General features: G+C 49.2%; 1 protein-coding gene across 1 annotated transcript in view; it reads left to right on the forward strand.

Annotated features, from left to right (window-relative positions):
• Positions 1-14736, forward strand: part of LOC8037599 (serine proteinase stubble) — a 141460-nt gene that overhangs the window by 118607 nt on the left and 8117 nt on the right. The window contains 1 exon segment of the mRNA XM_042292653.1: positions 13471-13625. Coding sequence (XP_042148587.1) covers positions 13471-13625 — 155 coding nt within the window.

Here is a 14736-nt window from a genome sequence, read left to right on the forward strand (position 1 = left end):
CAAAATTGAAAGTCCCTTCCACCCCAGTGTTCCAGACAGAAAAACAAACGCTAACAAATCGCGGCACTGAATATTGTACTGCGTAAACTATTGTCGAAATGTATAGTCATTAGACAACCATTGCTCTTATACAAGACAACCCAATCTCTCTCTACTAAAGGTTACATAATCTACGAGACCGCTAGAGAATCGTTTCTCTGACAACAAAATTCACTTTCCTCACAACTAAATCACCTGTGATGAAGGCACAAAACATCAACACAAAAGATAACCGCCTGCACGTCACAAGCAGCTAGAAATCCTACACCGTTTGCGAGGTGCGATACACAATAACCATACGAACAAAACCTGCCGCTGGCAGTACCAATTAACATTACGCATATTCACGTAGACATCGTTCGCGACTCTTACGCCACAAGCAAGCCACTACTACGGTACGCGGCATGCCGTCATCGGGTTGGATAGCCGCCACCCCGAGAGGCCCCTGTCCCGCGGTACCGGCCATCGAGGCCAGCACAAGGGGACACCATTTTGATATGCCGGATGGTGCGTCCAGCAAGTCTATTGGACGTCCTTCTTACAAGGCTCTGTCCGCAACGTCTGGCCGTGTACCAGAGGTTGCCGCGTCACTGTTCGGGGATAACCTCCAAACAAGAGCGATGAAAGTGCAACGGGGGTTCACACCGAAGTGTAGTAGAGTGACCACTATGGAGTCCTGCCCTGCACAAGCTCGAAAGTTGAGATCAACGCATTGACGCACATTCAAATTCTTCCCCGGCCAAGCCACAACACCGCATGACTGAAAAGTCTTCTTGCGACTGTCAAGGTCGGCCAGGATCGAGCAATGGAGGTACCTCATCTACGCGTCTCGCGACTCTTCTATTCTCAATCCAAGCAACGAGTCCTTGGATGAACGCAGCAGGGTAGGCACAAAGCCCGCCCCAGACCAAGTCAAAGCACCGCATAACTCAAAAGTCTTCTTGCGACTGAAAAGACTGGCCAGGTTCGAACAATGTGAGCACCCCGCACGCGCCTTTTTTCTTCCGCGCTACAAGCGCGACACCAAAGTGTCATATAATCTAAACGGCCGATCTTGGAAATGGACGAGTTAATAAACTATGTTTGCTTCGCATAAACCGTTTCCGCAGCGTCGAAGTGTTTACCGCATTTACCGCTGGCTTCCAACACCCGCTGGTCATTCATGCAAAAGCTGCAGTTTGTACAGCGACGGGCTGACCTAACGCACAACAGTTATAAGCCGCCGACGGCCATGCCGCTGCCATAATTTCTAGGCTTCCCGGGCACCCGCCGACTTGAACCGTACGTTTTTCCCGGCCTCCCGCGCAGCTGTACAGGATAAAACTATCAATAACTCGTCTCATTATCGCAAAACCGCCACCTCCTCCGTGAGGCTCTCCACCACACGAGAACGGCTGCTTCCCCACCTAACCGTCTTTCCCTCTTTTACTCTAACCCGTTATCCCTCCGCACGCCCTCGCGTCCCAACGCGTACCAAACACGGCGGAGAACCGGTACCATGCCCAGCGGCAACGCAGGGCACGCACCTCCCCGCCCCTTCTCCGGGCATGGGGACAACAACTCGAGAGCAATCTCCGCCCGAAGCGCAAACTCCGATATGGCGGTGTGAGGGTCCGGCAAAAACTGCACGCAATTAAGCGGGATCACCCTCACGACTCTACAGCCAGGGACGAACAAAACTTAACAATCGCGTCAACCTGGACCCCACGGAGCATTACACACAGCCACTGATAAGGTGGGCACGTAAACTCGGTGGCTCTCGGAATTCCGATGCATTAACACCAGGCTTCGCGTATCCGGCAACACTTGGGGGGATTAGTCCCAAGGTGTCACCTCTGGCCGCAAAGTACTGCATCAGTGCGGTTGGAACCACAAGGACGCATAATGTACCTAAACGCTGTGGACGCACGGAGCTCAAAACCGCGCCCACAGCTCAAACAAGGCCAACTGGGAGCGAGCGTGCAGCAAAACTAGAACGCTAGTCTCCCCCCGGACAAAATGCAGTTCGGGAATAATTGCCCAATGCAGTCCGTGCAACCGCCGTCCGCAATATAAGTAGTATTGAGATACTCCCACAGCGAACCCTCTCTGACGCGAGCGATCGAAAACAGTCAATCGAAAACACTGCAACGACACGCGAACAAAGGCGGCTGCGCGCGTCACGTCGCCTAATAGATGAGCTGACATCTCACCCATCGGGCATGGACCGCCGGAGGCGCAGTTGGGGCGACGGAACACCCGACACTGCAGGCCTCAAAAGGGGCGGGAATATCCACGCACACTGAGCACTTGCGCGGCATCAAGAGGCTGAAGGATAAACCTGCCAGCATCCGACGGCACAGCTTAACAGTAGATTAAGGCGCTCCTCGCCACAGGAGATAAACTCCTGGTTGATTGGGACAAAGGATTGTCAGCAAAGACAACGTCTAGGTCCGCGCTTCCTCATCAAGCAAACGATCATGTCGGATCTCGTGCGGCGTTGCTACAACGAGGATCGCCCCCAAAAGGAGTGCGGAAGCAATGCCCCAACCAACCGGAAACAGGCCAGGAATCGGAACACTAGCCTGAATTTAAATCAGGCCCCACGTTGGGCGCCAATTATGTAGGGGTCTCGTCCGATTCCCCAGGCCCCTGTCTCCGGATGAACGTGACACAGCAAACGCATAGCTCTCGGCAGAAGGGGTTTATTCCACTCACATTCTGCTGGGGGTTTCGGGATCGGGAGAAGTGATCGAGGAGGCCTGGAAGAGGTGCGCCGCCACTGTATGCTGCATGCCGATCGTCCCTGCGGTGCTAGTCCACACCGCATCCCGTGGACGTCGCCGTCGAGGGTCAAATCTGGGGTCTAAGTCCGGACCATGTCACCGGGCCGTCGCCCGAGCCGGCGGCGCGGTCGCCACCAGCGCGCACGTCCGTCGTGGCCCGTTTCCCGCGCAAGAGTCCCCTCTGCCAATCTCCCGTCGTCCTTCGTCCCAACTTCCCCCGTTCCCGCCGTCGCCGCGCACCAGACCGGCCGGAGCCTCTTCTTTCCCATCTTGGGCGGTCTCTCGCTGGAGCTCCCCGTCTGGCTCTGCCGCGGCACGAGCAGGGCCTCGGGCGCCGACGCTGTCCGGGAAGGGCGTCCTATGATGTCCACCGCCGACACCGCCAATGTCTTCAAGATGGGTCCCGTGCGAGGAGGCGCTCGGGAACCAAACCTCAAAGGCGCCGTCCTTGCCACGGAAGGGACCGAAAACGAGTCTCCAGGCGCCGGCGTCCGGTTGTCGGCCAGAAGGGGGCTGACGGGACCCCACACCTGTCAATACCGCCCGATCAGGCCGAGTTCCACTCACTCCGAGAAAGTCACACAAGAAAGCGCTACCATTGGGAAAAGGTTTAATCTGTACTGAAGTTCAGAGTCCGATGAAGAGGAGGGCCAAGGCTGTGTAGTGGTCCGGGTCTTCTTCTGGAGGCCTTGCTCAGCACCGGCTCGTTCGTCTGTCTGCAGCTCCGAACTCCGCGTGTCCTCGCCCGCCACGAGCCGATCGCCTTTTTCCCTTTTTCTTCTTTCTCTTTCTTCCACAGGGCTGAGGTCATCTTCAATGGTGAAGCGAACCCGTACAACGCGCGTAGCACTTCCACTAATTTGCCTCACCGTCGGCATTTTTCAAACTGGTGTAGTGTCGCGCTCTCCCGTGCGCGACGAGAGCAACGAGAATGGCACGCAGGGGACTGCTACGTATACGCTCACAAAAATCGATAGCGAGCGTATGTACGCATAGCTCGCTGCAGCGCGTGCGTATGGCTCACGCGCAGTGTGGAGGACGCAGCGTTAACGCTAACGTAAGGGGCTTGCGTTCACCCCTATACGTAATTCTAAAACTGTATAATAAAAAGGAGATAATTATGCATGGTCAAACTGATAAGTGTAACGTTCAAAAGTTCGAAGAGCTGCCTGCTCGTCAGACTTTGGTGTAAAATTTACATTTGGTGAACGCAAAGCAAGATATATAAAACGCCTGAAACTCGGCGGTTCAAAATTACGCTTTTCCGCAAGCGCTATGGATCACTAAATTACATGTAACCCCTTCTCTGCGAATGAGGAGTTGGTGGTGAAGGGGAAAAAAGTGCGACACTCTGGCCTGCCGTTTAGTTTGGCAATCCCAGAAGTTCAACTTGGTTTTCGTAGGGTCGACGCTAATATACCATTCAAACATTCGGTTGCTTAGCAGTTCCTGAAGTTGCCATGCCATGACAACATGGGTCTCGGCAAACTCGAGCGTTTCGGGGAGTCAAGAACACTATATTGTATGTTAATTTGCAACGCCTTCCTCTACAATATCAGACTGCACAAAGGGTAGTATTCACATGTCATGACTGCTCTATGAGTCGTAAGGCGTACTACATCTTAACCCAGTGTTTTCCAAACTGTGGGTCACCACCCCAAGGCTGCCTAATATATTCAGAAAAAACTCGCTAAGGAACCCGAAAACTTAAGAAAATTAGAAAAAATAATCTGACTGAGTTTTATTGCGCTGGTACCGATGACAACAAAGTAAAGTTCGCAGTTCAACACCAAGCCAGAACTGAGGTTTGCGGTGTCCGAATTCCGACCACATTTTAGAAATTGTCTGTGACAAACATACTCACTTTAGTCATAAGGAAAGGTCATTTCTGCTGGTATCCGTTGAGTTTAGGGGCTGAAAGTCTTGGACTTGTTTCGCGGCCTCATGAAAGAAGTCCAGAGGCTCTATAATTTGGACCCTTGGTGAATAAGTTGACGAGGAATTCAGCAGCCGCGATTGGCCGGTGTCCCGCTTGACCTTGACGCTGACCAATCACGGCGGTCTTAATCCCTCGCCGACATTTTCGTTAAGTGTCCAGTTTAGGGCACCATTCCAAACCATAAACGGCTGCTTTCACCAGGGCAATAAAGGATAACGCATTCCAAAGCGACACTCTGTCCCGGGCCACGTCGAATTCAACAACGCATGATCGAACCGCGAGTAAACATTTCACCAAATTATTATGCTGAAATGATAGAATTAGATATTATTCTCGCCAAGAAAGAGAGAGAGAGAGAGCAACTAAGCGGTATAGTTTTAAGATCACACCAATTCAGCTAATGTTCAAAAATGCTATTCTAGCCCGTTCAATGAAATGTCCGGACCACGTGGAAATTCACGCTCCTCAAACACAGCCACGCAGATGCACACACAAAAAGTACGCACCGGTAATAGCTTAAACATGTGCACACACATGTACACAAAATAAGAAACTTACGACCTTCGAGGTCGTTAACGCTCGAAAAGCACCAGCGTAAAGGAGGTAACCAAACACTAAGCACAAACGTTTCTACAGTGTTGAAACCGCACTATGGCGTGACCTCTAGGGCGGACGAGGTTTTTCCTGTGCTTGCAAGGTTTACCATCGCGACACGCGACCAGCATCACAACCAAGGTTAATGTTATGAAGTGTTTATTAGCGTCGCGTTTTTACAACCAAGAAAATTGAGGTCCACGAGCTGCTCATCGGCCAACTGTCCCAAGCTGCTTGCGCGTGATAACTTGTGCTCCCTCTCAGTGAAGTGGCTTCCTCCTGCGTTCAAGATGTGGACTTGTCTACATCTTCCTTTTTCATTCGTAAACAAAATTTATGTCGCGGTAGCGGGCTGGGTTTTCTTTCGTTCTCTGGCATCTGCGTAGCGCGATGCTGTTCCTTCTGCGTTGTATGCCCTCGTCGTCTTGAACAATATATGACCTTCGCTGCGGGGCTCTAGCGAGTTTGACAGCCGGTTTCCAGGTTCCTCGTTTTTGATCTTGAAGGTAGACGTCTTCTCCCATGTGTAATTCAGGTAGAGGTTTGGCGACTTTGTTGTTGTACCGTTGCTGAGTTCGTTGTTTGTCTCCCAGCCGCTGTTGTACCTTGCTTCGGTCTGCGCGCCCCTTGCAGTAAAGATGGATGTGTAGCGATTTCCGTCCTGGTATGTCTCTACATGAGACTTTCAACGGGTGATCCTAGAACTCCATCTCTGGGAGTGTTTAGCCATCCGAGTAGGCCATCGTTGCAGTCTGGTCTTCCGCAGCTGCATTGGTCATGAGTTTTTCGACTCCTGCCCCGCTCTCTTTGCCATCCCGTTTGACTGAGGACAGTACGGGCTGGAAGCCACGTGGGAAGTTCCTCGGTGCTGAAAGAACTCTTTGAAATCAGCGCTGTTGAATGGTGGTCCATTGTCAGTAACCACTGACAGGTAGACCATGGACAGCAAACGTTGCTAGACAGCATTTGATTATCGTGCTGGTAGTAGACCTTTGAAGCTGGTGCACTTCATAAAAAAAAATACGTAGTCCACGAATACAATATAGTTGGGTCCTGAGTGCTGCAACAAGTCCACTCCACCAATTTTCTAGGGTGCGGTTGGCACTGGACGGAGCAGAGAAGTGGCCCCCTTTGTTGCCTCGGCTTGTGCTCCTTACACGCACTGCAATTTTCTACCACATTCTTGATGTCATTCTGCATTGCAGGCCAGTAGAGAGCTTCTTTAGCACGATGGAGTGTCTTCTCCGCTCCGCTGTGAGCCTTGTGTAGCTTTGCCAAGATCGTGCTCTCCATTTCTTCTGGATGACGAGTCTATTCGACCTGAAGAGTAAGCCCTCCCCCTCGTGTATTTCATCCCTGTACGGCCAATATGGCTTGAACGCGCCTGGAATGTCTTTTTTGTTGCTCGGTCACTGCCTCTTTGCATACTGCAGCATGGTACTCAGATCTTTGCCCCTGCTTATTGCTTGACGACGTTCTTGCAGTGTTTCATCTCTGATAGGGAGACACGCCAAGATATTCACCTTGAAAACTTCTGGCTCTTCCTCCTTCGAAGGGTTTCTTGACAGTGTGTCTGCAGTGTACAGCTCTTTACCAGGAAAGTACTTCACCAGCAGGTCATACTTTTGCAGGGTAAGTCTCATTCTTTGTAATCTGAGCGGACTTTGATTCAGAAGTTTTCTGAAGATCGCCTCGAGTGGCTTGTGGTCCGACTCCACGGTAACGGTTTGCCCGAAAATGTAGTCGTGAAATCGGCTGCATCCATGGACAACCGCCAACAGCTCCTCTCGACTTGGGCATAATTCTTTTTGCCGTCATTAACGACCTTGATGAATAGGCTACTAGCTGTCCCTCCTAAAGCAACAGTGGACCCGTTCCGCTGGGAGAGTTACCGGTTCGTTCTCGTCGTAGAACCGCTGAGTCGGTGCGACAGTCAACGCTGTTCGAAGTGCTGTCAAGCTTTTATATTGCTCATCTGTCCAGGACCAGGCCGCCTCTTTCTTTAAGAATTGCCTTAACGGTGCACTTTTGTCGGACATGTGTGCGATGAACTTGCCAAGGTAGTTAACGAGTCCTAGGAAGGTCCCCAGTGCTCCCACATTTGGTGGTCTTGGGAGATCAAAGATGTCTTGTACACTCGTTGGGTCAATCAAGAGTCCCTCAGGTGACAAGATATATCCCAAGTATTTGGCCTTTGAGAAAACCTGCATTTCTTTTTGTTCAGTCTGAGGTTTACCTCACAACACCTCTGCAGCACGGTTCGCTGTCGACGGTCATATTTCTCTTCCGTTGTTCTCCAAATAAGAATATCGTCGACCATGATTTCAACTCAGTCGAGACCTTCAAACACCACATGCATAGTCTTCTGGAATACTTTGGGAGCTGAGGGTATGCCGAAAGGCATTGGGAGAATTCTGTATCTCCCTAACGGTCTTGCAAATGTACAGAGGTGCGAACTCTGTGTGTCTAGCTTGATCTGCCAAAACCTCGTGGCTGCGTCGAGTGTCCAGAACAACTTGGCTCCTTCCAGTCGTGCTGCAATGTCCTCCAGTGTAGGTTTGCAGTAGTTTTCTCGCATGAGAACGTTGTTGAGCTTTTGAGGATCGATGCACAGTTGGAGTTTGTCCTTCTTTTTCACAACCACGATTGGGTGAACCCACTCTGCTGGTTCTGTCACTTGTGCATCACCTTCTGTTGCACGAGGACATCTATGTGACTTTTCAGCTGGTCTCGGATGGCTACCGGGACTGCACGTGGCTGTTGCGTAACACCCTGCGCATCCGGCTTGAGCTTCATGTGATACTTGACACCTTTGATTTCATCAACTCCATGGAAGAAGTCCTCGTGTTCTTTCACTGCCTGATCGCAGTGCTTTTCCGGTGACGCCACTCGCTCGATCAGGTTTAGCCGTCCTGCAATGGTACCGCTTACCGTTGTGGGTACTTCCCGTTTCACGATGTACAACTGCACGTCGGTACTCTGGTTGCCATGGGCGACTGGCAGCATAATGCGGCCTTCCACTTTGCTGACATAGCCAAAGAACAAACCTATTTTCTTAGTGTGTGTTTGCGGTTTCCGTCTCGTGATTCGTCGCAGTTGCGTTGGAGACATAACACAACAGTTTGCTCCTGTGTCCACCCTGCAGTCAACTGCCTTCCCTGCGGCTGTGACTTCAGCACCCCAGAGCTGTTCATCCTCAACACTGTTGGATAGACCGCAAACCAACTTCTCTTCTTCGGAGCTGGAACTTGGAGATTTGTATTGTTCAACATGGCGAACATCCTACCTTATCCTTCCGTGGCGGTGCTCTTTTTCTCAGTGGGTCGTTCTTCGCGCAACACGCTCGAACGAACTATCCCTTCCGATCCCAGTTTTTACACTTCGTACCTTTGGCAGGGCATGTTCCGCTTGTGTGAGTAGAGTATCCACACTGAGGGCATGTCTCAGACTTGAGTCCATGTACAACGGCAGGCGACTGGCCAGCTTGGATATCTTTGAGCTGCAGGGCTCCACGCTCCTCCGCACGGCACTTTTGAATCACTTGTTCCAAAGTCGGGTCGTCGTTAATGAGGCTTTGTTGCAGTCGCTTGTTGGTCATTCCAAGAATGATTCGATTTAGCAACATGCAGTCGTGTAGCTCGCCAAAATCACACTACTTCGCCAGCGTGCGCAGCTCGGTAAGCCAGTCATTGAATCGTTCTCCGTAATGCTGGTTTCGGGTGCCGAATACAAAGTCCCTATACCTCACGTTGACAGCAGGGGTGCAATGCTTTTAAGAAATCTCAGCTATCTTCTCAACGCGCAGTTAGTCACCCGGGCTTTCAAACGTGAACGCTTTGTAGATGCGCCTTGCGTCTTCCCTACGACGACCAGGAACGTCGCGGCCTGTACCTCGGCATCTTGCTGCTGCAATGCAGTGGCGGTTGAGAACAACTTAAATTCGTCCCACCGTGTTCTCTAGGATATCTCCAGGTCTCCGGACATGTCGAGTGGCTTTGGCGGAGGCTGCTATCTTGAGAACCGCCCCCCCCCCCCCCCCCCCCCCCCCCAAGCATGGGAAGTCGCACGTTCGGACTCCCGCCCGACTGCTGCGTAGCGGTGCCACTTTCTTCCCCCATTTTTTAGGCTGCCGGTCTCTCTTGCCTTCACTGTTGCGTCGTGCGACTTCATATCGGTCTTAACTTCACTTGCGAGCGTTTTCGTATTCCGTTCTTGACACCATGTTATGAACTGTTTATTAACATCGCGTTTTTACAACCAAGAAAACTGAGGTCCACGAGCTTGCCTCGACATGGCCACGTTGCTCCCCGAGTGTACGCTGCTCATTGGCCAACTGTCCCAAGCTGCTTGCGGGTGATAACTCGTGCTTTCCCTCGGTGAGGTGGCTCCCTTCTGTGTTCAAGATGTGAACTTGTCTACCGTTAACATTTCGCATGGAAAATGCGTTCGCAGCGTGTAGACTCTGGCGACCATGCCACCATTCCCACGCCAACCTCCGGCGCCACTTTTGTTGAAGGATTGCACAACCGTACAAGCGCGACCGGCATGCAATGCACGAAGACATGAAGCGGACGCCCATGGAAGGAGGGTGCGGGCAACTGACTTCCGCAATGCCGCGCGGCCCGGGGCTATGGCGGGGGTTCTAATTTCAGACGTCTACAGATAGCGTAGCAGGTGCGGTAACCTTCGTTCACCTCGTGATTATTTCAGATGCCGCAATCCAGGAGCACTGACTCAAAGCGCTACACACGCCCTCGAAATCACCGTAACCCACACAAACTTTTCATCAAAGCATACCCCTCAAACTTTCCAATCCTGAAATGACGTGAACTTGTCTCAATCATTCTTATATCCCCAAGGAGTACATGAGTGTGTGGTGTGCGCAATAATCTAAAAATACCAAAAGCTCCTTATAACCAAACATAGCAAATCATAACGCACGCTTAATGCGGGCACGACACATTATGCGCTACCTCAGCATAATGACCAATACAGTTTTCATTATATATATATTTTTTTCCCGATCGCTTCTAGCCAATTGCCACATAAATTTCCGTGTCAAATTTGTGCATTACTGTTTATCCACTGAAATGAAAAATCTTGTGGCATCGCAAAATACCGCGGGAGGGTCTCGACGCGGTATTTTATATTTTTGATGACTCACAGAGGTTTGAGAAGTACTGGCTTATGACGGTCTAGGAAGAAAGACGTCCAGTTGGCTTCGAAATAAAGCATTTGGGTGCGGGCCTAGACATTCTGGGATTTATTACTAACATGATGAGTATTGTTCTGACTAAGTGCTTGCATATACTCTGTTGCTTGGTTCGCCATGGTAACCAAACTCATATTACGGCATGCCCTTTCATAGGGTATGCGTGGATTTGCGGACGGTCGGAGAAATTTCTGGGGGTAGAGAATTCCCGCATAAGACCTTCCATGCTTTATTTAAAGTTGAAGTCCCCCACAATCGACGAACTCAACGGCAACAACAGCTTTCCTGTAGTTGCTATTTCTTGGTGAAAGAAAGTCCCGAAGTCGATCGACCTTTCTTGAAACGCCAGCGCCACTAGTGAGCGCTCAGGGGTATTATGGGAACTGTGAGGGTGTCGCGTTCTTTAGACAAGTTAAGTTTAGCCTAGTCGAGCTTTTTTGTGCAAGGTGATGCACGCTAACTTTGGAAAAAAGGGAACGGCAGCTCATTCAGAAAGATGGCCCATCCAAAAAAGGGGCGTGGACAGCCGTGCTGTGTGCTGAGCTGCGACACAACACCCTGGAGGATCGTCTCCTGTCATGGAGACGATCCTCCAGGTTTCGGAAGGATGAGAAACGTAAGAGAAAATGGTTGCGACCCATCAATCGATCCCTTACACAGGGACCCAGCGTGAACGTAGGCATCTTGGTTTTCGCATGCGGTACGGCGGAGCAGACGACCGACCAGCGACCCTCACTGTTCCCATAATGCCTCATGCGCTCCGCTTGAGCGTGCGATACTATCCAGAAAGGTCTACTAGAAAAAGCCCTTTCCGTTCAAAGTGCAGTGCATTTGAAATATAGCAGATTTGTTCGATGTTACGTGAAATAAGCGTTATGAACTGAGAAGTTGCATTCTCAATAATGTCTGGTGCACACACATTCGATTGCTTCGAAATGTAATAATGAGTCCTTTTTTTTTTCTTTTGTGAACAATGCGATTGATAGAACTTTTAAAGCAAATAAATCGTGATTTCTTTCGAATCAAACGCGAAACAGATAGTAACGCCGGACAGCGTGAAATCCATAAAATGACAGTCACCGCTGTGGTCGAGAATGAACGTCGATATAGAGGAACTCCTGTCTACGATTAACAATAAATAATAAATTTGCGCGTGAATGAGATGCGATCGATTGTTCAGTCCTGCACAGCTGCCATGCGGTTACGTAAACCAGCGTCGGCGAACGTTTTTATTCGTTTCTTCTAGGGTGCCCATTCAAAACATTTCAAACATACACGAACGTATTTGTACCCGCTTTATCCTAGTCTGTCGTAGGTGCTCAAACATTTCTCAAAAACTCTTTCAAAAAAAAAAAGAAAGAAACATTAGAGAGTGTCTCAAAAACTTGCTTGCAGCAGAGACCGAGCATACGAAGTGCCAACCAAACGTGGTTAACGTGGAATTGGTATCCTTTCCTGTTTATACAGGGTGCTTGCTTTTAATTCTAGCATTTTGAATATTAAAGAAAACAAAGAAAAAAAAAAGATTCGTGACAGGTACACTGATCGTCACAATCGGTCGAATAGCTAAAACGTGTAAATTAACCTTTTAAAGGAGCTGTGCAACGATATTCAGTTGGAATGTTTTTCACTTTACACGAGCTTACTGGCACTAGTGGGACTCAAGGATACACGCACGCAACGCCACTGGCCAAAAACTCCTTTGTTGCGGTGAAATTTCAAGGACAAAAGCAATTATTTTCGTTCAAACTCTCCTTTGCAAAATTTGATGACGTAACATGGGGATCGCAGAACACCCAAGTGACGATATTTGAATGCCGTTCATAGGCTGGACCCGAGCCCTGCGGGGGCACTCAATTTGGGCTCGTGATAATTACTTGCTCCAGAAGCATTCGGGTAGTCGCCCGCGTCCAATAGCTGCAACGACGGCAATAGCCGAGCCCATAACAATGTCCGGAACTCAGCGCGTGTCCTGTGCTTTGCCAACCCCAGCGCGTGGCTATGATCAACATTGGCGGCATATAATCGGCTTCAGATTCCGTGGCCGCTTGTTCTAGCTGGCTGCGAGTTGAGGGGGTAAACGCTGCTCGTTTTTTTTTTTTTTCTGGGACTTTTATTACGTAGAGGGAAAAACGAACGCGTGTTTCATAGGTCATTAACGTCAGGGATCTGTTCAAAGCGGTATTTCCGCAAAGTACAAAAATTGTTGCATCGCCCCTTTAAATATTGAAAATAACCAAACATATTAGAAACCTGCTAAACGTTATCTAAAACAACTTAATCAGTAAATGTTAGAATTACCTAAAGCGCGTGACAAACACGGGGGTTTGCTAAAGAAAACGCAGATAATAATGTTATTATCCGCGTTTTCACACCACTAGCCTTGAGCCTGTTGCACCGGTGGTAACGTTAGCTACTCCCGTGATTATCACCTGCTTTAGGTAGTTTTTTTTTTTTAATTAACTGACTTCGTGGTCTTAGATGAGTCTCAATAAGCTTCTGAATGGAAGCATGTGATTATTTTTAATAACTAAAAGTTAATTAACACAGCTTAGCTAAAGCTTCAACATATTTCGATGATTAGCCCCTTGCATTATGCTCTTCTGGCCGTAAAGCTCACCTGCGCAAACCGCTTTAAAGCTCACCTGCGCAAACCGCTTTAACGTACCTTTTAAGGTTTTTTATCTTTTTTTTTCAATCGATCTGTTCGATATAAAATTCGACACCCTGTATTTAGATATCTGAGACTTACATGTTTTATTAAAAAATAACTTATTTCTAACATATTTTCTGTTGAGCTACTGTAGAGGCTCCCCTTTCTCGCAATATTGCACACTCAATTGATGCATGCCTGCTTGGCCAAACTTCTGCGCTGGTAAACGGTTCGATAACCCTGCAATATCGACTGTCCTTCGTTCCAGGTGGAGTACTGCCTTCGGTGCTCCAGGAAGTGAAGGTTCCTATCGTGAGCAACGAGAAGTGCAAAAACATGTTCCTCGCTGCTGGAAGGCACGAGTACATCCCGAACATCTTCATGTGCGCCGGCTTTGAAGAAGGAGGCAGAGACTCCTGCCAGGTGAGACCTGCCTGGAATCCGGTCCTGAAACAACCGACGTCTAAATAAATGTCCGATACAACTGTGTCGTACGCGAAAATAAGGAACCCCACAAAAAGAGGAAATGAAGGGACCACGACGAAAATAGTCCCTGGAAAAGGGGAACAAGAGGGACGAAGGACAAACACAATTCTCCAAAAACAGCTAGGTGGCTGGTGCGCGACCAAAAATATCCGTTTGGTCCTGCTATCGCACCACGGACCTCTCCATTTCCAGTGGAGCGCTCTACCAACTGAGCTAACCAGGAGTTAGACGTCAGTAGAGCAAGCGGGTTTTATCAGCTGCCACGAGTCTTACACCAAAAAAGCTTCTGAAGTCGTAAGCTGGCTTACAGCTCCTATAAATGTTTTCGCTGTCGAATCGAGGCGAAATTTTCTAATTGTTTACCGGAACAGGCTGACTTGGTATTCCCCGAGAGACGGACAAGGCGCAGAGCACGAGTACCCTAAGCATGGGTTCAAAAAAGTGCAGAAGAGACATATGTCAAACGTGTCTGCCCTTACGACATTTGCAGCGCCTAAGGAATGGGGAAGAAGATAATGTGGTCCTCAACTAAAAACAAATTTTAGTATTTGCCTAAAAATAATTTTCTAAATCTATTCGACCGTAGAGGGCTCCTAATTTACGCTCAATCAAGTGGGGAAGAAAGTAACTTTTCTTGCTTTTTATATTGTCACTTTTTCTCAGCGAAGTAGCTAAGTAACGTAGCAGGTTGATCTATTCACTGTCGTAAATAAACGCATTTTTTCTATTTTTCCCGTCTCTCTTTAGTTCAAAATTACATCCTCATCGGCTTCGCAAGACAGGCAGAGTTGCCTCAGCAAATGCAGTTGTATACATATTGTACCTCTTCAGCATTTTGGTCATTAAAACTAAATGTGGAAGTTTCCCTCTAAAACAAGAAACTCCGTACACCGTTTTTAATGACCTCGAGAAGCACAGTCTAGTAATTCAAGCAGGATCTTTTGAAGAGCCAGGCACTAAATGCACGAACAGACGCACGGCCGGTGGCAGTAGAAACAGGTCTCTGCTTCGAATCATGTACTCCAGAAACGAAGGTATTAGAACGTCT

Source organism: Ixodes scapularis, unplaced genomic scaffold, assembly GCF_016920785.2.
Source record: "Ixodes scapularis isolate PalLabHiFi unplaced genomic scaffold, ASM1692078v2 PGA_scaffold0__279_contigs__length_252992795, whole genome shotgun sequence".
NCBI lineage: Eukaryota > Metazoa > Arthropoda > Arachnida > Ixodida > Ixodidae > Ixodes > Ixodes scapularis.